The 25,707-nt window shown below is 51.6% G+C and overlaps 1 protein-coding gene across 1 annotated transcript; it reads right to left on the bottom strand.

Annotated features, from left to right (window-relative positions):
* Nucleotides 1–2,380: 2,380 nt before the first annotated feature.
* Nucleotides 2,381–24,391, bottom strand: CLEC2L (C-type lectin domain family 2 member L). Its single transcript, XM_015095403.4, has 6 exons — nucleotides 24,202–24,391; nucleotides 13,632–13,706; nucleotides 11,160–11,326; nucleotides 10,127–10,227; nucleotides 8,473–8,585; nucleotides 2,381–4,707 (listed from the first exon to the last, which is right to left on the bottom strand). The coding sequence occupies exons 1-5, from the start codon at nucleotides 24,389–24,391 to the stop codon at nucleotides 8,474–8,476; spliced, it is 645 nt and encodes a 214-aa protein (XP_014950889.2). The 3' UTR covers nucleotides 2,381–4,707; nucleotide 8,473.
* Between the last annotated feature and the right edge of the window lie 1,316 nt (nucleotides 24,392–25,707).

Genomic DNA, 25,707 nt, shown 5'->3' with positions numbered 1-25,707 from the left:
AACATCATGGCATCCAGTCCCATCACTTAATGGCATATAGATGGGGAAAAATGGAAACAGTGACAGACTTCATTTTCTTGGGCTCCAAAATCACTGCAGATGGTGACTGCAGCCATGAAATTAAAAGCCGCTTGCTCCTTGGAAGAATAGCTATGACCAACCTAGACAGCATATTAAAAAACAGAGGCATTGCTGACAAAGTTCTGTCTAGTCAAAGTTATGGTTTCTCCAGTGGTCATGTGTGGATGAGAAAGTTGGACCATAAAGAAAGCTGAGCACCAAAGAATGAATGCTTTTGAACTGTGGTGTTGGAGAAGACTCTAGAGAGTCCCTTGGACTGCAAGGAGATCAAACCATTCAATCCTAAAGGAAATCAATCCTGAATATTCATTGGAAAGACTGATGCTGAAGTTGAAGCTCTAATACTTCAGCCAACTGATGCAAAGGACTGACTCACTGGGAAAAACCCTGATGCTGGAAAAGATTGAAGGCAGGAGGAGAAGGGGACGACAGAAGATGAGATGGTTGGATGGCATCACTGACTCCATGGACATGAGTTTGAGCAGCTCTGGGAGATGGTGATGGACAGGGAAGCCTGGTGTGCTGTCATCCGTGGGACTGCAAAGAGTTGGACACAACTGAATGACTGAACTGAACTGAAGCTCATGGACCATACTGCTTATAAGAGAACAAATTACCCATTGATAGATAAAAAGCCAGAACCAGAAGGGGAAAAGTGGGTGCTTGAAAGAAGCCCTTCTAAAGGAAAAATGATTGCCCCAGGTCTTAAGATAGCACTGGCCAATGAGGCAATAAGAGAGAAGGCATTATCCGTAGCAGAGTGATTCAGAGCATGGCTTTGGAGTCAGCCATATTGGGTCCAATTCCAAGCTCTGTTGTTTATGATGGTAAAAGCCGGGAGATCACTTCACCTCTCAAGCCTCAGATTTCTTTTCTGTAAAACAGGGATAATGCCAACGGTGGCAAAGACTAATTGGATATTCTCAAAGCCATTTCCTCTTCTTCCTGAGCACACAGCCAGCTTATATTTCCTAGGTTTCCTGGCACATACATATGGCCAGCCCAGGACTTCCCTGGTGGTCCAGTAGCTAGATTCCAAGTTCCCAATGTAGTGGTCCTGGGTACAGTCCCTGGTCAGGGAACTAGATCCCAGATGCTGCAACTAAAATTTCACACACCAGAACTAAAAGTTCCCAAGTGCTGCAAGACCAAAAATCCCAAGTGCCGCAACTGAGATCCAGCACAAATAAATATATATTTTTTTAATAGCCCTAAAAAAAACTCTCCTACTTTTATCCACACTCTCTTTCCTCAATTTCTGGCGAAACGTGGAAGAGCTAATGAAAGACTGTGAAGGCTTGGAGAATTGTGGGACCGCTGAATGACTTCATGGCCTCCTGATAAAACCACATCTGTACAAAGCCACACAGAGTAAGAAAATGCCTTTTTATAATATTTAAGCCACTGAAATTTTTGGGTTGTTTGTTATAGTGATTGCAATTTTGATCCCTAGGTTAGGAATATCCCCTAGAGAAGGAAATGGCAAACCATTCCAGTACTCTCGCCTGGGAAATCCCATGGACAGAGGAACTTGGTGGGCTACAGTCCATGGGGTCGCAAAGAGTCGGACACAACTTAACCACTAAACGACAACAATAAATTATAGCAATTAGCCTATCCTGACTAATATAGACATTGGTTCCTGAAAGTGAGGTACTACTGTAGCAAACAGGTAAAATAAAATCCAAGGCACTGGCTTAGCAGCTGGACAGAGAAATGAAGAAGCAGATTTCAGGAGTTGGAATCATGGTGATCCACACTTTGTTTTAATAAAACATTGGATGCACATGCAATTAAAAAGCCTGATCAGTCTGCTGAAAATATAGAACTAACGAGTCAGTCTGGTAAGATAACAGGGTAAAAGGTTTGAGAAACCGAAACAGCCTTAATTGGAGTCCGGGAAGGAGAGAAAAGAGTCAGGCAGGAAAAATATTTAGAGACAAAGGTGATGAATCTTCCAAAGTTTATGAAAACCTCAACTTTTAGAATCAAGAATCTCATGCAGGGCTTCCCTGGTAGCTCAGTGGTAAAGAATCTGCCTGCTCATGCAGGGGACACGGGCTCGATCCCCGGGAAGATCCCACATTTCGAGGAACAACTAAGCCCGTGCGCCACAACTATTGAGCCTGTGCTCTAGAGCCTGGGAACCACAACTTCTGAGCCCATGCGCTGCAACTAATGAAGTCTGAGTACCCTAGAGCCCATGTTCCACCAGGAGAAAAGCCACCACGATGAGAAGCCTAGGCACCGCAACTGGAGAGTAGTCCGTGCAGCAACAAAAACCCAGCTCAGCCAAAACTAAGTAAGTAAATAAATTTATTTTTAAAAAAGAGTTTCATGCATACAACAGGCATACAGCTGAAAGATATTTCTCAGCCTCCCACAGCCTTCCTGGTCCATGAACTGTGGATGGGACGTGTGCCACCTCCAGCCCTCTGTCTAGTCTAGGGTGAGATACGCTATGATCACAACAACCCCCAAATCTCAGAGGCTTTCTCACTTACACAACTGCTGCAGATTCAGACACCCTCCAGGGAACCCATCCTCCACATACTGACTTAGCATTTCAGAATGCTTCAGTCTTAGGAAGCCTCCAAACAGAAAAACTATGACTGGCAGTGGAGGAGGGGGCAGTATAGAATATGGAGGCGTGTGCGCTGGTTCTTAAATGTTTCCACCAGGAAATGACATGTGACCTTTCCATGGTTAAAGCTCTGGTGTCACCTGACACCCACCTTCAAACAGACCCGGAAATACAGTCCTTCTACATACCCACAAGGAAAGGAAAGGAAAAATTGGTACCTGGTAGCCTCATCTACCGCGTCCCCTAAAACACGTCCTGTGTGAGCCTCTGTGTTCAAAGGCCCTGGATCCAGCAACGCTTTTCCATGTGGTTGACCTGCATTAGTCTGCGGTGTGAGCCACAAAGGGATCTGTACTCGGGTAAGCCTCTGAAATGCAGGTATTACAGAAGCTAGCATATTCCAATCCCCTACTCAGTTTACATCATAGTGAAAAAGATAATAACTTTTTATTAAGCACTTACTATGTGTGTGAAGTGCTTCGCACCATGCCTGGCCTTATTATAAGCTCTTAATTCACATTCATTGTTATTATTCCAATTTTGTCTTAAATGTGTATGTCTTTGTTCAGATGGATTCTGTGCTCTAAAAGATGCTAATCAACATTGCAGGGTGGTTGAGCATCATATCTTTTTCTCTAAAACATCTGCAAGTTTTCACACTTTCTGTGGGCAGCTGGACTGGCACTGCAGATTTCCGAGATCAGAGACGGCATGGTATAGAGGGAAGGAGCCTGTGAACTAGGAGTCAAGATCAGTTCAACACACATTTATTGAGCTCCTTTAGTATGCACCAGGCTCTAGAGAAACAAAGGAGCATAAGAGTAGATCCCCGCCCTCTAGGGGCTTACACTTCTGCGTGGATGGTGAACAAGTGAACAAATAAAGCATGATACGTGCAACAATAAGAGGATCAACCAGGAAGAGAGGAGCCATAAGACCTGAGGTCTAGCTCTGCCACTAGATGCGCGACCTTGGACATGTTATTTAACCCTCTCTGGGCCTCATGGATAGTGAGAACACGGTCGATCATTTTTTATCCCTGAAATTCTAACATCTACCATTCTCATAATCCTGTGAGGCAGGCCAGGCAGGCACAATTTCTACTTTATTAGAAGTAAAGCCTGGGGTCTGGGAGGTTGAGCACAGCAGTCTGAGCTGCACACCTGCTCATTGGTAGAGATAGTCCACACTAGACTCCAGCAGGTCTTCAGAGCCAAGAGGAAGCACGTCCCCTCCAGGCTGAGAATGTATCTCTGATGGGTATGACAGGAAGTTTTCTGGATGCTCCCCCCACCCCGTGTGAATCTCATACTTGCTCCCAGAGTGAAGTTCTTTACCCCCTCCTGGTGTAAGTACACAGCTGACAGTGGACATTTCTGAAAACCAAGTGGTGTTTCACACACAGAACAGCGACATTAGCATAATTATCCTGGAGATCACAGGAATCTTCATCAGCCAACCCCAGTCACTCCTGGAAGCCCTCCCTGGGCCCAGTCTCTTGGGCCTCTGTGTGTGATGCAAAGAACATCTTAAGAGGTGGAGGGATTTCTCCCTCTCGGCTCACGTGCTCCAGGCCACCCCCACTCAGGCCGTCCAGTATGTACGTGCTTAGGCAATGTGAGTGAACTCACTTAACTGAAGCAAAACAAATTAAAGACCTCATCTTGGCCGGACCTCTAAAATCATGCCACGCCCACCAAAGCCTAAAAGACAAGTCTCTGACAGACAGCCGGTTTGCCCTCATGGCAAAGGGTGAAGAGATGACACTCGCCAGGAATCTTATTGTCACCAACAACAATTTTTTTGAGCATATGTTATGTGTGCTACAAAGAGCCAGCAACACACAATCCCTGCTATTCAGAAGCTTATAATCAGACGACAAGAGCGGTCAGATGAGTGAAGAGATGCGTCACAGATGAGAAGTTCCACACACTCGGCCGTGTGAGAGGCTCAGTCTTCGGTGCTGGAGGTGTTGGGGGAGGGCGTGGTCACCGAGGGCTGCTGCCGACCCGGAAGCAGTCCCAGGGAGCGTGAGCTGGACCCTGAAGCGAGAGAAGGGCAGTAGTCAGTATTTGCGTCACTCATGCTCTATAGGAAATTCCACCTGAAAACCATATGAAGGCGGTAAAAGTGCGCAGGGAAAAACAATCGCCGAGGGGCACCCCACGTCCTCTCCCAAGGTGGCTCCTTCTCTCCCCCACGCCCTAGGCTTGTGATGTAGATAGAGCAAGCCCCTTAACCGCCCTGAACCTGTTTCTTCATCTGTTAAGGCTGTAGGAGAATTAAGCAAACACCAGTGAACCCGCCAGCACAGCAACGAACCTTACCCCCCAGTGTGTGCTAATAAAATCCCTCCTCGTGCCGTCTTCACAGCCAACGTCTGAGGGTGGCCTGGGAGGCGAGCTCCAGCCTTCCCGCCCCCTCCAGGGGCTACTCAGAGGACAGCGCTGCGGTGTGGCTTCAAATCCACCCCGGCTCCCAGCTAAGCACACTCTCAACTCCAGGCGAGTTGCCTCAGAAGGGAAAAATCTTCCAAAGGGGCTGAGGAGTGGGGCTGGAGGGTGCTCCTTTGGGGCTGAAGGGTGCTCCTTTGCACCTTGCCCCTACCCTTCTCCCTAGCTTGAAGTGAAGTGAAGTGAAAGTCACTCAGGCGTGTCTGACTCTTTGCGACCCCATGGACTACTATGCAGTCCATGGAATTCTCCAGGCCAGAATACTGGAATGGGTGGGTAGCCTTACCCTTCTCCAGGGGATATTCCCAACCCAGGGATCGAACCCAGGTCTCCCGCATTGCGGGCGGATTCTTTACCAGCTGAGCCTAACCGCCCCCACCCCACCCCCAGCCCCGACCCAGGGAGACAGCTCTGAGCTCCAGGCTTAGAAACCCGCAGAGGGTCTGGACTCCATGCTGCAGCCTGTGGCCTCAGGAGGAACCGCACGCCCACCCAGTCTGGCTCTCTGTCCACCAGGGAGGCGTGGGTGCCTGGCTGGGCTTGTTGGTATTTTGTTTTGCTTTTGGCCGCGCAGGGCAGCGTGCAAGATCTTCCTCGTCCAGGGATCGGATGGATCGCGCCCCCTACAGTAGAAGGCGGAATCTTAACCGCTGAACCTCCAGGGAAGTCCCTGGCTGATTTATAACCTTTGAAAGGATTTTAAACCTTTCTCAAGTCTGGCGTGCTGGTCTTTTGTTTTGCTCTTGTGTTTCCTTCCTGGGTAGGAATAGATAAGAAAGCTCTGAAAACATCCATAACCTTGGGTCAGAGTTCCTTTTGTTGTTATTCAGTTGCTCAGTCCTGTTTGACTCCTTACGACCCCATGGACTGCAGCTCATCAGGTTTCCCTGTCCACTACCTCCCTGAGTTTGCTGAAACTTATATCCACTGAGTCAGTGATGCCTTCAAACCATCTCATCCTCTGTTGCCCCCGTCTGCTCTTGTCCTCAATCTTTTCTGCAAGAGGGCCTTTTCCAGTGAGTCGGCTCTTCAAATCAGGTGGCCAAGGTTTTGGAGCTTGAGCATCAGTCCTTCCAATGAATAGTCAGGGTTGATTTCCTTTAGGATTGACTGGTTTGATCTCTTGTAGCTTTAGAGTTCCTTTAGCTTTGCTGAACTGATTTAGAATTGTTGAGCTGCCCCAGGACAAACCCAAGGTTAGGTAGCTCCCCTGCCAGTGTGCCCTGAGGCAACAGGCTGTGGAGCACTGAATGAAAGATAAGATCCCAAGGGCCGTGTTCCTATTCCCTGCCCTCCCACAGTGCTTCCTCCCCGCCGCCCCCCCCCCCAGTGGCTCCCTTCTTCCCACTTGAACCCATGAAACAGAATGAGAGCACAGCTCCGCTCCTCATGCCTTGGGGCCCTGCCCAGGTACTGTTGGGTCATCTGTGGCAGCATAACCCGCCTCAGATCCCTTTTAAGAGAATTAAATGAGGTAAGACTAGCATCACCGACTCAATGGACCTGAGTTTGAGCAAACTCTGGGAGATAGTGGAGGAAAGAGGAGCCTAGTGTGCTGCAGTCTGTGGAGTCGCAAAGAGTCAGACACGAAAACAGCAAAGGCTTTGATGGGAAGACCATCTTTGATGGGAAGATACTGATGAGAACCCCAGGCCTGTGTATGATTGAGAACAGGTGTGAGTGTGAGACCGCCCCCCCCCACTCACCCTTCAGCCCCTGCCCAATCCAAGCAGCAGCAGCAGCAGCTGACCGCTTCCTCAGTCCTCAGCCCCTCAAAACACTTCCCCACAGGGGCTGGAAGGCGGTGGGCTTCAGCCAACCCCCCACAGGCCACCACCACCACACTGCACTCCTTTACCCTTTCCATTACACAGTCAGATTCTACACTGGCTTCCCCATGAAGATAAAATATGAAACCACAAAACACCCATATTTTACTAAATATCTGGAAAGCTTTCAGAAGAATCAACAAAACTGAAGCTGACAGTTTTGTCTGAAAACTGACAGTAAAAGGAGTGACCGGAGCAGAGCAGGATGTGTTTCCCTCCAAGCTGTTTTCTCAGAAAATGGGCCAGGACCCAGATTCACAGACGCAACTCCGAGGCAGCTCCCGCCTGTATCTCCCCTGGCCATGGGCTGGGGAGGCCCAGGCCCCCCCACCGCTTGCTCTGGGCTCCAGGTGCGCGTTGGAGAAGGCGGCACTGGCAGCCGCTGCTGGCCCAGGGGAACCGCCAGCCTCTGCCCCATCCCTGCTTCCTTCCCCGCAGACCAAGGGGGGACAGGAAGGGGCCCTTGGACTTGCACAAACTCTTAACCAGCCCAACATGCACAGCATCTCCTCTCATCCTCCCGCCTTCTCCACTCGGTCCTCTCCTAAGGCAGAATAAGCCATCCCTCGGCCATGTTCCAGAATGTTCTGGTGCTTCCCAAGCTGGTCCCTCTGCTCCCTGTGTGCTCACTTGGGGGATAAAGCTGTTGATCCCCCTGCCTGGTGTGGTGTCTGGCACATGATAGGTGTGAATAAATGTTTGTCATGTCGAGTCGAATGGTAATGATGACGCCAGATGGAGCACATCCCTCAGACATCTAAGAATAACACAGTGGCCTGGCAACGTTAAACGGTGCCCTGAGGCCACAGAGCATGTTTTTGGCCTTGGTTCCTGTCGCCGGCCACACCAGTGCCTCTTGCTGGTCCCTCTCTAGACGGTCCTCCCGAGCCATGGCCCCTCCCCCAAGCCACGACCATGGAACAAACGGCAGCCGACTTCCCTGGACGCCAGTCATCTCTTTATTCCACCGGTGACCAACAAAGCAGCACCACAGACGCAGCAGGGGCCTGCCTGCGACCCCCGGGCAAGGCCAGAGGGGTGGATGCAGGGGCCAGGTGAGGGGGCTGCCCCTCCTGCCTCCCCAGGAGCCAGGAGAGAGATGCTTGGGGAGGGGGTCCGTGTGTGCAGACAGTATGGCAGTCTTTCAGCCCCCAGCCTTCCTCAGAGCACCAGGGCCTCCAGAGGAAGAACTGCTCCAGGGTAGGGCCAGGGAGAGACCTGTTGGGCTGACTAAGGGTAGACTGTGAACTTGAGCGGGTGCTGTGTGCACACGTGTGCATAAGCAAGTGCGTCGGTGTGCGTGTGTGTCTGGGGACAGGTGCCTACCGTACTACTGAGCTCGTGGGAGTTGACTGCTGAGCCACAGGACCTGCCTGGGGCCAAGGAGACCAGGGATCAGGACTCGGGGGCTGGGGAAGAGCACCCAGGGGCAGAGAGCCTCCTTCTTGCTGCTTTGCCTTGGAGCAGAGCCCCGGGCCAGCAGGTCTCGGAGCCTGGTTGCAGGGTGGCCTCTGGCATGACCCACCTCACGTGTAGGCCATCTTGCTGCACACCCAGGGCCGGGTCATCAGGCAGTCTGTCGACACCAGCCTGGTGGGCTCCACGAAGACACACTCCCCCGGGCCCGCGATGGGAAACCTGTGGCCGGGAGAGACGAGACCAGGCACTCACCTCTGGCAGATGCCACCCATCACTGGGCAGCCCCGGAGGCCCTGTGACTCGTCCTTCCCTCTGGAGCTGCCCTGCTCTGGGACAGTCCACCCCACAGACCTTGCTAGTGTGGCTCCCACCAACTTGCAACTCTGCACCACAGCTCCAGTCGCCCTGGTGACGCCCACAGATGTGTCCTGGATGCACCCTACACTCCCCATCCGGCTTCCCCATCCTGCCAGCTCAGCTCACTCATCCCAGGAGACTGGGGCCCTGTCTAGGACAAGCCTCCCCTAAGCCCCCCTCCCCATGGTACCCTGCCTGCACCTCTTAGAGCTATTAATAGCACAGGGGGTTCTCCCTGCCTAAAATCAACCCTTTTGAAGTCAACATTTCTTCTTAAGCTCATTTGGTCACCCTGACCTGAGCCCCCCACCACCAAGGCCAGAATGGGGGTCTCAGAGGGCATCAGAAGGACCCCAAGAGGGAGTGGGGAGGCCAGAACCACGTCAGAGTGGTCAGAGAAGCGTGGCCCCAAGGCCCGCTGGTTACTGGGTGGTCAACATCCTGGGGCCCCAGCCTCTAGGGCTCCCCAGGTTCTGGGAGCAAGAAGCTTCCAGAAGGGGAGAGGCAGGGGCAGCAGCAAGACAAGAGTTTCTCAGCAGCTCTGAGAACATATCAGGGATGAGGTCAGGACAAGGAAGGAAGAGAATAAAGGAAGGGGCAGTGAGGACAAAGAGAGGCACCTGATGAAGAGTGCAGGACACAGGGAGACGCGGGGACAGGGAAGTCTTCGCGGCCCGAGGGTCACATCAGGTCAGCAGCTGTGCCCCCACCCAGCTCCTCGGGCCTAGCCCTCCAGCCTTAGGGTCTAGATCAGAGGCTGAGGTTCTTACGCCCCTGCGTGTGCTGCCCTGTGTCTCCCTAAGCCTAAAGTGCCCCCCCTCCCCGCTGCCACCATCACCCCACCCACCCGCCACACAAATCAGACGCTCACTGCCACACCACGTGGGCCACACAAGTAATACCACCCAGCACACGCCACCAACACCCTCAAGGTATTTTCTCTAAGTTCAGATCCCCTTTCTCCACAGTAAAACTGTTCAGGTGGCACGTGACTGCCCAGCAGAGAGGTCCCAGCTCCTCCCCTCACTCACTGTCAGGTGGGGCCATGTGGCTAAGTTCTGCCCAATGCAGAGGGCTGTCCTGGGATATCCTCCCCTTTCTCTGAGCCACACTGAGCCGTGCAGTGGGATGAGGGAATCACAAGATAGAAAGGGCCTGGGCCCCTTCCAGCAGCAGGAAGCTCTGATGCCTATGTGGGACAGGGCCACCAAACCAGGCTGGACTTTACTGGGGGATGAGTAGTAAAGCCATTCCCATGCCCAGGTCTCTGTCCCTCACCCCTGACCCTACAGATGAGTGGCTCTAGCTAACACAAAACCAAGTTCTCCCTCAGGAGGTTTGTCTGGGAGGCTAGGTTTTCCCCAGTTTACGGTCGGTGGCCAGGAGATGAAGCCTCAGCTCACGTGTCCGGGTCAAATGGGTCCCCGTTGACCCAGTGGAATTCGTCCCCCACTCTGCGCAGGCCGATCCAGGGCTCCCTCCGTGTGAACTTGAACATGAATTCCTGCACCAAGGAAAGAGGGAAACCTCAGAGTCAGGTGCAGCCTCCTGACTGCTCACACATTCGCAGATGAACCTCAACTTGGAAGACTGGCTCTCAAGATGTGTGGACACCATGAGGGTGACACCTCACTCCACCCCAAGAGTGAGGAGCTGGGTTTACAGATGCACTGCAATGGCCTTCAAGGGACCTGGACTCTGGGGACGTGCCAATGGGGCAGGAACCCTGAAATAGGTTTTGTCTCCTAGCTCTGGGACCCAGTATGCCAACATTCCTGATTTTCAGGAAGCCTGGGATTGCTTGATGGATTATCTGGGATTGGCTGTCCTGGGCCTTTCTCTGCAGAAAGAGGCTATTAGACTGTGTATCAGAGACAAACAGAAGTGATTTTAGACTTTGAATTACACGAACTGTTGCCTACAAAATCCAAAAATGGCCAAGAGACCTGTTCACTGTGTTACATTCATATTTCTAGTGATGTAACTGTTTGGGGTGTTAGGTGGGACCTCAGACCCTGACATGGACTAGTTGAAGATGCCAATTTGATATACTGGAGTGGGTTGCCATGCCCTCCTCCAGGGGATCTTTCCAACCCAGGGATTGAGCCCAGGTCTCCCGCATAGCAGGCGGGTTCTTTACTGTCTGAGCCACCAGGGAAGCCCTCACATTTCACAAGTGCCTGTATAATTTGTAAAGCTTACACTTGACTATGTTGAGCTCAGCAAACCAGCCTTGGAATGTACGCAGCTGGCCTTGACAAGAGCAGTGAGAACAAGAGCCCCTCGTGCAGCTGCTCAGCTTCCACTTGCGGAGCCCACGTGCACACCCCACCCGTCCGGAAACAGGTCACAGGGGGCACCAGGTCCTTGGGCGTGGCTCTCCCGGATGGCCCCGCCCCTCCCCCCCCATACGACCAGGCCCCGCCCCGCACACACCAGCTCTTTCTGACTCTGGATCACAGCAAGTGCCGCTTCGTGGCTGTGGCAGTACTGCCGGCCCGTGTTCCAGTCTCTCGGTTCCTCCGAGAAGAAGTAGCATTTCCTTCCGTACAGCAGCCAGTCCTCCGGGCAGGGCGCTTCGCACTTGATGCAGCCCTTGGAGGCTGCAGGGAAAAGGAGGGACTCAGTAGCTGCCAGCACGGAGGGTCTCTGCCCGGCCCCCAAGAATCCCACTCTTTGGGACCGCCTGTCTTTGGTGACCATCAGTCATTCATCTCAGGGGAGGGCCTGTCACAGTGCCTGGCAGGTCGGAGGCTGGGGACTACATGAACTAGGAAGAGAAATTTGGCAGGGACACCCCTGTAAGGGGAAGTATTACAGCAGGTTAACCCCCAGGTTATGTTCTCCTCTCTCTCTGAGCTCCCGGAGGCCGTGGAACCCTAGAAACTCAGACTTGAACCTGGTGACCATGCCTCCTCTCTCTTCAGCCAGGGTGGGAACCATGCCAGGCCCCATGGGCTCCATAACCCCACACCCCAACCTGCAGCCCTCCAAACTCCCCTCTGACCCCCACTCCCACCGCTCTCATTGGCCACACCTTCATCTGCTACACTGCTGAAGTGCTGGAAATTCCTTTTCAGTGCTGAGTCCCAACCTGCCTTCCTATTGTGACCTAGCTCAGCAGACCTAGGATCTGCCTCTGGAGTGACCCGGACAGACCTGCTCTGCCTTCTCCTTGAGGTAGGACCCACATCCCCCTCTTCCAGAACCGAACAGACACCGTCTCTTCCACAGTCCCTTGGAGGGGATGCTCTTAGACCTTCTCCATCCTGCCCACCTCACTGTGATGCGCCCACGTCCCCCCTAAAACGCTGCCACCAGCACAGGCTGCCACACAGCTGTGCTCTGCCACCCGGCAGCGATCGCCATACCCCTTCCGGCTGCCCTGGATTTTCCAGCCTGCAGACTTTCCAATGAGAAGAATCTGTGTGTATGTGCATAGGTGCACTTTTCTGGGAAGGAAGCCCGGAGCTTCCATGCGATTCTCTAAGGGCCTCCTTGCCAAAAGGAATTCAGCCATACTCTTCAACTATTTTCCTATGATCTCCTTCCAAGCCAGGGCCCCTGCCTAGAACACGTGTAAATCACGTTTAAATCTAAATGCAGGGTCTTGTGTTTATTTCTTACACAGTCGCTTCATTCACGTTAGCTCATTTGCGTTTTTAACGATGAATTTTAATCTTGATTTCTTTTTCACCTGGCCTGTGGAACATCCCTTTTTGGGTTGTATTGCCTACAAATTCCATAAGCATATTTTTTCGTTTGTTCTCCTACAAGAAGGTTGATTAAAATGTAGACCAGGACAGAGTCAAGAACAGGCCCATGGTACTCAAGCGCCCAAGGGAGCTACCCCCACGCCAACACCAATTAATTAATTAATTGGCACTTGGGCATTCCTGCTCAGTGAGCTGCAGGCCCACTTAGAAGTATAGGCCAGGCTTTTCCATGAGGATGTCCGAAGACTGTTGTGCTTTCCTCCAATCACAATATGCTCTGTTTACACATTGCCCTGCCCTCCCAACACAGCAGTAGAACAGTTTAATTTGTAGCAACTAGTCTAGGTAGAGCCAAGCTGGTGGTCACCACCTTCTTTTCTAAGCACCCACAGTGCCCTGCTTAGCCTGCATGCCCTGAAGTGCGGGTTGGATAGAACTGATATTATCCATTTTGAGGTCTTAGGATGCTTCTCAAAGATTAAAGACAGAGGTCCTGAAATCACTTTTTGGCTTGAATCCATTACAAGCAGCAAAGCCCTAGGTCATATAGCCTGGCCTGCCTTAGTTGTAGCAGTTTCCTCTTTCTTATTCCTCCATCAACCCTTTCAGTCCTGCCTGCCACTGTGTTTCCCTGGACTCTCCTCCTCAGAATGCCCTGTTCTGTGTTCCTACTGGTCTCCAGGAAACTATTCATTCTTCAGGGATTACCATATGGGAGACCCCCAGGCAATACCCTATCACTGGACAAGGGAGTTGATGTCATACTACACTTTAAAATATATATATATCTCCAGCACTTAGCCCAGGGCCTAACAAACAGCCGGGATAAATAAATGTTTGTTGAGTGAGTGAATGAGATCTTTGAGGCCCTTAACCCTAACCTGTCTCTTTCATGAAGCCCTGCTCGCCTAATGCACACCAAGTTTGTTCAGCGTTCTTGAAGCATTTTTGTAATGGTACCTAAGTAACATCTCCACTTTCGCTGCATGGCTTAGTTAAGGGGATGGATATAATCGATGTGTGAACATATTATTTTAGGCTAAAATGTCATCTAGAGCCAACACTCTATTTCCTATTTACTTTGACCCCCACAAAGTTGACAATATGTCTGGAACCTTTCTTGACCTAATTTGACATGCTTTTGAAAGGTGTATAGGAAATGAATTGCAAATGCTCTGACATCCATGCTCACCCAAGATGCTCATCACCACCAGGATGGCGAACAGAAGCACTGCGATGGCCCCCAGCAGGAGACGCGTGGTGGTGTCTGAGGAGAGAGAAAGGGGTTGATTATGGCCCATCCCCACCGCCCGTTCCCACTGCCAACCCCAAGTCCTGATACTGAGAAACTGGGGCTGAGCCCAGCACTCTGTGTTTGACAAGCCCTCCAGGGCAGTGGCCCCCAACCTTCTTGGCACCAGGGACCGGTTTCATGGAAGACAATTTTTCCATGGACCAGGGACGAGGGGGAGGGATGATTTGGGGATGATTCAAGTGCATTACATGTATTGTACACTTTTCCTCTAATTGAATGCCAATGCTGATCTGATAGGAGGTACCAGTCCACAGGCTGGAGGTTGGAGACCTCGTCTGAAATGCCATTCTCAAGCACAGGTTTGTCTGATTCGGTGATACTTCTGCTTAAAAACCCTCCCGCAGGGCTACGCACTTGAACTCTTTCCGTGGCTGTTAGCACTTTCCAATCTCTCCCCTCCTGCTGCTTCTCTACCTCATCCCCAGTTTCAGCCAGACCGACTCCTTGAAATACCCAGTTCACCCTCTTAGCCCTGTGGCTGGACCTTTGCTCCCAAAGTGCTCCTCTTCCACTGCTGTCTCTTGAAATTCTGCCCCACACCCTCCATCCTCTTCAGGAAGGCTTTCCTGATCCTCCGGCTTCTCCTTTTAAAATTTCATTTATTTATTGTTCTCACCCCAAATTTTAACTTGATTTTTTAAATGCTCATAGCAGGTTTACTCACAATGGCACCAAAATGGAAACAAGCTAAATGTCCATCAAAGGGAGACTGGATAAAATGTTGGGCATTCATTCAGTGGAATCCTGCACAGCAATTCTTTAACTCTCTATTTTATATTGGAGTGTAATTGATTAACAATGATGTGTTCGTTTCAGCTGTATACAAAAGTGATTCATTATATATATATATATATATCTGTCCTTTTTCAAATTCTTTTCCCACTTAGGTTGTTACATAATATTCAACAGAGTTCCCTGTGCAATACAGCAGGTCTTGTTGGTTATTTTAAGTATAGCAGTGTGTGCATGTCAATCCCGAACTCCCTTACCTTCCCTCCCCTCAGTCCTTCCCATTGGTCACATAAGTTCCTTCTCTAAATCAATGAGTCTGTTTCTATTTTGTAAATAAATTCACTTGTATCCTTTTGGTTTTTTTAGATTCCACATATAAACGATATCATACAATATTTGTACTTCTCTGTCTGACTTTACTTCACTCAGTATGGCAATCTCTAGATCCATCCATGTGGCTGCAAATGGTGTTTAATTTGATATTTAATGAAAGAACCCTTATAGACTTTAGACATAGGGTTTTTGAAAGTTTTATTAATTGTGATACAATACACATAACATAAAAGCTGCCTTTTTAACTATGCTCAAGGGTGCAATGCATGGTGTTAATTACATTCAAAGTTGTGCGCTCATCCCCATGCTCTACTTGTAACACTTTTTCATCATTTCAAACAGAAACTCTGTACTGATCAAGCATTAACGCCTCATTCCCAACCCCCTCCAGCCCCTGCTAATCTCTCATTCACTTTCTGACTCTATATATTCACCTATCCTAAGTACCTCATGTAAATGGAATCATATCTGTCTTTTGGGGTCTGACTTCTTTTGCTTAACATATTGTTTTCAGTGTTCATCCATATTGTAGCGTGTATCAAAATTTCCTTTTTGTGGCTAATATTGCATTGTATGATTACATACATTTTGTTTATCCATCCATCCGTTGACAGACAGTTGGACTGTTTCCGTCTTTTAGTTATTATGAATCATCCTGCTGTGAGCATTGGCCAACAAAGATCTGTTTGAGTCCCTGTTTCCAACTCTTTGGGGTATATACCTAGGAGTAGAATTTCTGGATCATATGGTAATTCCACATTTAACTTTTTGAGGATGCACCAAACTGTTTTCCACAGCTGCAACACCATTTTGCGTTCTACCAGAGATGCCGACACCACATGCTCTAATTTCTCCATCTCCTCACCAACAATTGTTAGCTTCCACTTTTGTTGGTAGATGTGAAAAGTGAAAGTCACTTAGTCGTGTCGGACTCTGTGCGACGCTATGGACTGTAGTCTGCCAGCCTCCTCTGTCCATAGTATTCTCCAGGCCAGAATACTGGAGTGGGTGGCTGGTGCCTTCTCCAGGGGATCGTCCCAACTCAGTGATCAAACCCAGGTCTCCCACATTGCAGGCTCATCTTTACCAGCGGAGCCACCAATAGATGAGAACCCCCTTTTTGTTTTTAAGCCCTTTAAAAATGTTTTATGTTATATATGTGCATAGATGAAAGAACCACCTCCACAGCCCACCGCTGGGCTGTCCACCTGTATGAACTAAGTACCAAAGTCAAGAGGAAGTACCTATTAATAGAAACATCTACAGCAATTCAGCATTCCTGTGACATCCAAGTTCCTGATACTGTTTCTAGCAATTCATCTGTATGGTACTTCACAACAGATTGGGAAAAGAAACCTGGTCCTTTATCAAGGATCTGCAAAGCAACAGATCCAAAGTAAGAAATTCTACCAGGCTTCACTACACAACCAAAGAACATCGCCCCTTCCATAGAGACAACTACTTCCAATTCCTTCAGCGAATTCTTTCGGTATTTACCTCCAAATCTCTAAAAGCTTTGTGTCAAGAAGTCAATACTGCTCAACTTTTCTATTTAAGACATTACTTATTGACGTTCCACAATAATGAGGAAGATTTAGTTCTCTGCATTATTGTCCCACCCTGACCACTCACATACTACTTACCCTCTCAACATCATAGTTTGGGTTAGACTGGTAATTTGGTGAGGTCTTTTTTTTTTGGCCATGCCACACAGCTTGTGGGATCTTAGCTCTCCTGACCAGGGATAAAACCTGCGCCCCCTGCAGTGGAAGCGAGGAATCTTAACCACTGGACCACCAGGGAATTCTCAGTGTTCTTTTCTTATGACAATGTAAATGCTGCTGCCAGCAAGCCATGCAGTGTATTACGATCGTTTTCTACACAACTTCTTGTTTCCCTGTAAGTAATCATTTTCCTTTGCCTACACTTCTGTGTGCTCATCCTGATTTCAACTCCAAAGCTCCTTTAAGCTGATGAGGCAAAATCCGGAATTCTACTCCACTTCTGTCTTAGTCTTCACAGGCTAACAAAATCCCCAGACTAGATGGCTGAAGCAACAGACACGTCTCTCCCCCAGTTCTGGAGGCTGGCGAGTGCAGAATCAAGGTGACCAGCAGATCTGTTCTTGGTCAGGGCTCCCATGGTGGGGTTAATACCCTTACAAAAAGAGGACAAGGCACCAGAGCAGAGCGCGAAAGCCCTCATATCCACTTTGCCTTTTGCTCTATTTCCTGTAGATTTATTTAAACTTTATCTTCTCACTCTCTACTGAATCTTTTATTTTTATGATTATTTTTAACTTGCAAGGTTTTGGGGGATTTGTTGCTGCTGTTCCCTGAATACTCCCTCTTAAAACATCCTGTTCTTACTTTAATGATGCGAAATTTTCTCTTCTCTCTCTGAATAATACTGACAGTTTTTCAGTTGATATTTTTGGAGGGAAGCAGGAGGGCTGGGGGAGAGGTGGGCAGAAAGTTTAGTCTATATAATCACTGTTTTTTCCACACTGCCTCCCCTCTGCCCCGCCGTTCATGTGTTTTAATCTCTAGCTTCCATGTCAGGGACTTTCCTCATACATCTCAAGATCCTTGGTTATCTGTTCATGATTAAGGCAGGAGGAATAAGGCTTTATTGGTGCCTCTGAGACCGTGAGAGGAGCTTATTAACTGCGGAGGTCATGGCAGGGTGACCTGGCTGGGTCAGTCCTCAAGGCTCTCTCTTTAACACTTGATTTTATTTTATTTATTTTTTTTTAGTATTTATTTATTTGACTGTGCCGGGTCTTAGTTGCAGCCTATGGGATCTTAGTTCCCTGACCAGGAATTGAACCTGGGGCCTCTGCCTCGGGAGCACCGGGTCTTAGCCACTGGACAGCTCTCTGTTTGTGGACCTCCTTGGGTTTCTCCTTTTGGGTCAGCATCCCTGGGGGCTGCCCCTCTGTTTTCACTCCTGGAGGATGTAGTCTTGGCTGCAAGAAGAGGCGAGGAGGCCATCCTCAGCCCTCAATCCGTAGATGCTGCCTTGTTGGCTCTCAAATGTCCTGGTGTCTGGATGCCCTCCCTCCCCAGGGCAGAGGGCTGGGGAGAGGCTCACAGAGTGGGAAGAGGATTGGGGACCTAAAGTCTTCCTAACAAGGGTTCACCCAGCCCTCCTGACCTCAGCTCCCTCTTCACTCACTGCTGTGCTGACCAGTGTGGGGTCCTGCATGCTCCTCTGCTTCCTGAACTTTCTAAGGCCAGGGGAGACAGTGTCAGTTATTGATCACTGATCATCATTGATAGTCATCATTGATCCCTAGCTCCCAACTGTGTTGCTGTTGTTTTCTCGCCTGTTATTATTCTTGTGGTCTTTTTTAAAAATCCCTTTATTGGATTTTTAAGGGAAAGAAAAATGCACGTTTTCAGTCTGCCGTCTTTACTTGAAAGTCCCTTTATTGGGACTTCCCTGGTGGTCCCGTGGTTAAGACTGCTTCCACTGCGGGGGGCATGGGTTCGATCCCTGGTCAGGGACCTAAGATCCTACATGCTTCAGTGACCCACTCCCAAATAAAAGGGAAAAAATCCTTTTACTATAGTGTGAGTTTCAGAAGGGAAAGAAAAATGCACGTGTTTAGTCTGCCATCTTTACTTGCAAGTCCAACAGACATTTGGGAGTCCTTCCTATGGGCATGGTTTGTACTGACAACCGAGCAGGATCCAGAGGCGGGTGGCTCCAGGCCCGTTAAGAGCAGAGGGCTGAACCCCCTCTGTGTCGGCTCTGCCGTCCCCAGGGGCTGCGTGTTGTAAGGCTGATGCCCTTGAGCTGCATGGTGGCGCCAGTGGCAAGCACGCTGTGTGAATCCTTCTTTTCCTTCCGTAAACACTCTCAGTTCACATCGTAAACCACTTCACCTGGGTTCACATCCCAGCTCTGCCACTTTCTTGTGGCAAAGTTACTTAGCTTCTATTTCATTTTCCTCGTCTTTAAGACAAAGTCATCATAGTATCTACCTCTTAGAATTTTATGAGAATTCAACAAATAGTGCTTAGAGCAGTGCCTGGCACAGTAAGCTCTCTTTCAGTGTCAACAACTACCATCATGATGGTTATTGCCCCACAGGCTCCTTTTTGGCAGTTGTTCAGTTCCCCAGTCGTGTCCAACTCTTTGCGACCCCCATGGACTGTAGCACGCCAGGCTTCCCTGTCCCTCACCGTCTCCCGGAGCTTGCCCAAGTTCATGTCCATTGAGTTGGTCCTTTGGGGTAAGGGTTGTACTTTCCTTACCTTTGGGTTCCCTTTAACAGGGGGCAGTCATCACCTGGCATGTTACAGAGCCCCCACTGGGGCTGGAAACACACAGGGAATCTAGGTGCCTTGAATGACAATGCCCTTGACCATGTGGATATACACCTGCTCTCAGGGAAAGGGGAGTCTGTGCCCGCATCTCCAACATCACCAGAATGGAGGACTCTCCTCCTCTTTAACGGGATAACTGCCCTGGACACTGTGCTGTGGACAGAGCTACCGGCTCTGACTCTTCGTTCAATCCCGAGGGTGGCCTTGGAGCTGGACAACCCCAGACAATGTGGCATTAGTTTCCTGGGGCAACATAACAAAGCATCACAAACTTAGGTGGCTTAAAACACCAGAAATGGGTCGTCTCATAGCTCTGAGGCCTGCTGCTGCTGCTGCTAAGTCGCTTCAGTCGTGTCCGACTCTGTGCGACCCCAGAGACAGCAGCCCACCAGGCTCCCCCGTCCCTGAGATTCTCCAGGCAAGAACACTGCAGTGGGTTGCCATTTCCTTCTCCAATGCATGAAAGTGAAGTCGCTCAGTCGTGTCTGACAGCTCTGAGGCCTAGAAGTCCACAATCAAGGTGTCAGCAAGCCATGCTCCCTCTGAGACCTGTAGGCAAATTCTTCCTGGCATTGTCCTCATTTCTCATGGTTTACTGGTGATCTCCGGCCCTCCTGGGCTTGCAGTTGCCTACTCCAGCCTCTGCCTTCATTGTTGCATCCTTCTCCCTGCGTGTCTGTCTTCATGTGACCGTCTCTTAGAAGGACACCAGTCACATTGGGTTAGAAGCCCACTCTACCCCAGTGTGCCCTCATCTGCACTAATTACACCCGCAGTGACCATATTTCCAAATAAGGTCACGATCTGAGGAACTGTGGAGTTAAGATTTCAACACATCTTTTAGGGGGATACAATTCAAACCAGAACAAACGTCAAACTCAGCAAACCTTCCTTGTATGCACTGGCCTTTATTAAATGGAGTTTGAGGGTGCAGTTTACTTATGTTATAAATGCGTATGATTTAGCCTAATGTTAGAAAGAACAACTGAAAAAAATTTGGCTTCCAAGCCCAGACAAATCCCCTGACAACGCTCATATCACAGTGCAAAAAAGACTCATAGCTGATGTCCCTAAGTTGACAGTCAAAAACTCTCAAATGTAGAGTTTGGTAATTTTAAAATTTTTAAGAGGCTTTGCTAAATGCGTGTGTGTGGTTTTGAGCAGGAAGTTGTGGGTTTATGCCTAATCAAGAAACTTTCAACATTAAAAATTCAGAATTGGTGAGCACTGAAAAATCTATAGCCTGAGATTTGCAGAATCATCTGTGGCCCCCCTCCTGTACCCCCCAGGCTGCTTTTCATCACCCCCGCATCCCCAGTGCCAGAAATACTCCCATCTCCAATCACCTCCAGTCTTTCCAGCACCCAGATGGCAGCTCTGGATCACTTTTACAACCTGTCCCCCAAGGCTGAGGGTGGAAGGAAAGGTTAATAGCCACAGAGAGAGGACTCAATTGGATGAATTCCTGTTTGGCTTCCTATTTATAAAGCTAACTGTGCATCAAAGGAAAGTCTTAAAGACCTGGGCTCTAATCTCGGCTTTAGATTTAAGATGTTTTCCACGTCACTTAACCTGTGAAGAGGAAAAAATATCTGCTGGAGGCGGCAGGGTCGTCTGAGGAGCACACGGAGGAGAGCTGCATGCGTCACAAGCACAACTTGATTCTCTCCAATTAGCCTCACCAAGCCCTGTGCCCTTGGTCAGGTCAGGACAGGGTAAGAGCTCTCACGTCAGAGGGCCTCCTGGCAAACCCAGTGGGGTTTCACGTGTGACAGAGCAACGTGTGTCCTTGGGCAGGACACTGAGCCTCTCTGAGTCTCCGTTTCCACGACACTGACCCAGCCCGTGGAAGGGCAGATGTGAGGGTTAAATGCGACAGTTATAGGAAAGCCCCAGCATGGGGCTGGCACGTAGTAGGGGTTTGATAAATATTCAGCACGTGGTAATAAAGGAGCACAGGTCCCCTGAGGGTTCAGCTTGGTCAAATCAAGAAGTCTCAAGACAAGGACTTCCCTGGCTGTCCAGCAGTTAGGACTCTGCACTTCCAGCACAAGGAGGGAGGGTTCAATAGCTGGTCAGGGAATTAAGACCCCACATACCCCGCAGCTCAGCCAGAAGAAGAAGTCTCAAAACAGATGCTTGGCTAAGCAAGGGCTGCAAAATAAATCTCTTGGTCCGCAGACGTGGCAGACCACTCATTCCATCACAAGGGTTTCATCATGGGCTCATTAAGTGGGCCCCAGTTTGATCCTTGGGTCAGGAAAATCCCCTGGAGAAAAGCATGGCAATCCACTTCAGTATTCTTGGACTTCCCTGGTGGCTCAGATGGTATAGAATCTGCCTGCAATGTGGGAGACTTGAGTTCAATCCCTGGGTCGGGAAGATCCCCTGGAGGAGGGCATGGCAACCCACACCAGTATTCTTGCCTGGAGAACCCCATGGACAGAGGAGCTAGGTGGGCTACAGTCCATGGAGTCGCAAAGAGTCGGACACGACTGAATGACTTAGCATGCACACAGTTCAGGGTGGGGTGTGGACTCACACTAGGCAGACCAGCAGTCAAAGGATTTTGGTTGAGCAGACGGTCACACACTTTGCCTGGGTTCCCCCACCGGGCTCTAGGGACTGGGGAAAGGGGTCACCTGCACACACCCTCTACCCCAGCACCTCTGTCTGTGTAGGCCTGAGAGGCAGAAATCCTTCTCTAGCTTAGCAGGTGGGAAAACTGAAACTCGGGCAAGTTTGAAAACCTGCCAGTGCACTGGCAGTGAAAGGATCTGGCTCAGGCTTGGCCAACCCCAGAATTCATTCTCTCTGCCCCTCGACAGGCTGCCTCGGCCCCTGCCCCGCGATCTCTTCAGGCACAGGGATGTACCCTGTGCCGAGAGGTACGCCAGGACACTGGGCCCTCCAGTAGTGGGTGTGGGAAGTGAGGAAGAGTGAATGAGTTGGCGGGGGGAGGGGCGGGGGCGGTGGTGGCCAGCACAGGGCAGGACCTTGGAGAGCACCATCCTGGTTTGAGAGCTCCCCTCTTTCCGTAGGAAGCTCCCCTCTTTCCACAGGAGATGCGGCGCCCAGGGAACACCCAGGAGACTGGCAGAGGGGGAGGCCCCTGGCAAGGACACAGACTCCACATGCTAAAACAATGGGAAAGGCTCATAGGCCCCAGAGGCTGAGCCACCAAGGTCCACAGGCATCAGAGTGGGCCTGCTTCTGATGGACCATGTGAACAAGGGCAAGGGACCAGAGGTGCCCTGAGACCCAGAGTCAGGCCAGGTAGGGAGCCATGCCCGGACAGGTGAGATGAGGCTGGGCCACAGGTAAACACAGACCACAGGGTGGCCCGGAAGACCCAGTGTCCTGAGAGACCCCCTGGACCACTTCCTGCTGGGCGTGCAGCCTCTTCTTCAGCCTAACTTGCAGGTGGTTGGCCCAGTCACCCCTGGGAGTAGGAAGCAGACGGGGCCAAGGTCAGGATGAGGAGTAAGACAGGAGGCAGCAAGCGGAGGTGTTGAAAGAGGCCACACCACCTCTGAAATGGCCCTAATCCCTGGGGGTTAGAGCTAGGTTGGGGCAGATCCTGGAGAAATGCTTACGGATGAATGAGTGGAGAATACAGGTAAGAGGCGTGAGCAACTTCAAGAAATAACTTAGGCAGGCGGGAAGCAGGGTGCCACATGCAAATCTAACAATGTGCCCGGAGACACAAGTCAAAGAGAGGGGTCTGCCCACCTTTATCCTGCTCAGCTCTTCTCAGCCCGAAGCCCCTCTGCAAAAGTTCTTCTCCAAGTTCCAACATCTTTGCCTCCTTTGTCCCAAATCACCACCCAGGTGTCCAGCTTTCCCCCAAGTCTGCACTTCTCACCCCGCCCCCCGCCCCCGCCCTCAGGCCATCCGTGTCTCCTGGTCCACCCATGTTTGGGCCAAATGCAGACACTGCCCCATCTCTCCCTCCTCGGCTGGCACTGGCTGTGTCCCTCCTCTGACCACAGCTCCACCTTCCTCGCTGACCTGGCCTTGGTCTGACTCCTCTGGGCCGCCACCACTTTTCCAGGGGCAAACTCTCTTGGAAAATGAAACCCGCTTCATTTTCATTCTATGCTTTAAACCTCTCAGTAGTTGCCTCAGACGAAGTCCAAACTCTTTGGTGAGGCCTGGGTCGCCGTTCACAATCTGGGTCCTCCAGACTCCTCTCTTCTCACCCCTCCCTGACCCTGTACTCTGAAGGTCAGTTCCCCACAAGGGACAGGCTAGCTCTCACTATATGACCCCTGAGCACATCACTCCTTCTCTTTCACCATATGTCTATGAGGTCACCTACTCCAGGAAGTCCTCCTATCCTGATATTCCTTCCCTAATGGCTGGGTAATCCAGCTTAGGGCTTCCCTTAGCTGATGCTGTCCGGGTCCTCAGCCTTGGGACTCTGGGTGTCAAGAGTACTAAGAAACTTCCAGAGGACCAGCCCTCTGGCCACACCTCCCACACCACACACCACCAGTGGCCACACAAGCGGACTGGGAGAACTCATGAACTTAAACTCTCTTTTCCACTTTGGTTACCGCCCCCCTTGGCCAGTCAGGGATCACCTCCTGAGCCCCTCTGACTGAAAGAGGTGGGTGGGACCCCTGCAGGTTCTCCAGTCCATCACCTCCAGGCCTTCACCCCCACCTCCCAGCCAACCCCTTCTCACAGGGCATTAACACCGCGACTGGGGTCTACAGCTTTTGAGCTTTGCCCAGGGCGTTTTCACTGCTGGAGAGTCAAGCCACTCTCTCAGTACGCCTCCCAGGTAAGGGCGGGACAGTAACCGCCCCCTTCACCCGTGAGGAAATTGAAGCTCAGGGCATGAAACCTACTCCCAAGGTCAGAGTGTGAGTTAGCTGCAGAGAGAGGTGGTCCCCAGTTACCTCCTCCCCACTGGCCCACAGTGTGGCATCCGATGCCCTGACATCCATCCTCGGGAGTCCAGAGTCGCCCTCCCCGCCCTCCCCATGGGAGATCGGCCAAGGTGACTCTATCCCGCCTCTCGCGTCCCGCTCACCGCTTACCCTCCAAGGCCGCTTTCCAGCTGGTGCTGCCCTCGTAGCCCGACCCCGATCGCCGCAGCAGCCCCTCTGGACCGCGGCCCTCCGCCTCGGCGGGCGAGCGCGGCCTGGGGGCGGCAGGGGCTGGCGCGGGGCGAACGGCAGGAGGCGGCGGCGGCCGGGTGCGCGCGGGGGGCTCCCGGGCCGGCTCCATGCCCCGCGCTCCGCCGCGCCGCGCCCGCGCTCCTGTGCCGGGGTGCGGGGCCCAGCCCCACGCGCACTCGGCGCTCCGGGCGCCCTGCGGACCCCCCAGGCCGGCCTCGGTGGGCGAGGGCCGCGGCTCGTGCAGGCCGGGGCTGAGCCCGGCTCCCGGCTCCGGACCCGCTGCACCCGGTGGCCGCCGCCGCCGCCTCCTGGGTCCCCGCGCGCCTGCCCGGCGGAGCCGCAACCTCAGCGCAGAGCCGAGGCGCGGGGGAGGAGCGCGGGGAGGCGCGGGGGCCCGGGCAGGGCGGGGGCCGGGAGCGAGGGAGGAGGCGCCGCGAGCGCGGACGGCCCCACCGCCCCGGGCCGCCGGCCTCCCGCCCCCTCGGCAGGAGTCCAGATGCTGCGGAGCGGGGATCGCGGCGCCAGGAGCCCGGCGTCCTGGCTCCCAGTCCACCCGCCAGTTTCTATTAAAACGGGAATCAAGTTCCCGCGGACGACGCAGCGAGGCTCAAGGAAGATGAGGGGCTTTCCTCCGGGCCACCCTGGAGCCAGAGCAGTGGGGTGAGGGCTGGGACGTGGCTCAGACTCTTGGCAGATGAGAGAAACGACGGAATCGGTGAGCACGAGAGAGCCAAGGGCCGAGGGGACGCGTGGAACAGCATTTCCGATTCACTTGAAGTTGACTGAGCCTCTAAAACGTGCCAGGAGTTTTTTTTTTTTTTAACAAACCTTAACTGACACCATCCTCAGTTTAGATTGAGAACGGGGAGAGAGAGAGGTCAAGAGCATTGCTGTAGGCAGCACCGTGCAGGCGCGTGTTAGGCCACTGTTCTACTCTGGGGCCAGGGCTTCCTGGATGGTCTTCACTCGGGCCGGCTCTTTCCGTGGTTGACCCCAGGTCACCTCAGGCTCCACGCGGAGGCTGGCGTGTCCTTCTCCAGGCCCCATCCCACATCTGTTTCCTATCTCAGTCTGTGATCCCTCATTCTCAGCCCTCCTGCTCTCTCCCCCACCAAACCCAGTAAGGTACCAACAACTCCTATGAATTCTCCCTTTCAGTGGCTCCATCTGTCCATCCTGCTCTCTTCCTGCAGCCACTTGCCAAACACAAGTCCATTTCACCTCTTGTCTAATTGCAACCCCAGCCTCCTAACGGTCTCCCTCAACGTTGCACAGCCATCATCACTTCCTAATTCCAGAACATGTTCACCATCCTAGAAAGAAGCCTGGTACTCATCAAGCAGTCACTCCTCATCCCCCTCTCCCCCAGCCCCTGGCAACCGCTAGCTGCTTTCTGCCTCTGTGAGACTGCCTGTTCTGGATATT

Source organism: Ovis aries, chromosome 4, assembly GCF_016772045.2.
Source record: "Ovis aries strain OAR_USU_Benz2616 breed Rambouillet chromosome 4, ARS-UI_Ramb_v3.0, whole genome shotgun sequence".
NCBI lineage: Eukaryota > Metazoa > Chordata > Mammalia > Artiodactyla > Bovidae > Ovis > Ovis aries.
This window is presented reverse-complemented; position numbering and strand designations above follow the sequence as displayed.

What these genes read in the sequence shown, in the direction of transcription:
- CLEC2L (XM_015095403.4), bottom strand. Translation starts at nt 24,391, where the DNA reads ATGGAGCCGGCCCGGGAGCCCCCCGCGCGCACCCGGCCGCCGCCGCCT. An exon ending in GGTGGTGATGAGCATCTTGG is followed by an intron (nt 11,327 to 13,631) that starts GTGAGCATGGAT and finishes TTTTCCCTGCAG; the next exon opens with CCTCCAAGGGCTGCATCAAG. An exon ending in TCCAGAGTCAGAAAGAGCTG is followed by an intron (nt 10,228 to 11,159) that starts GTGTGTGCGGGG and finishes TCCTTGGTGCAG; the next exon opens with GAATTCATGTTCAAGTTCAC.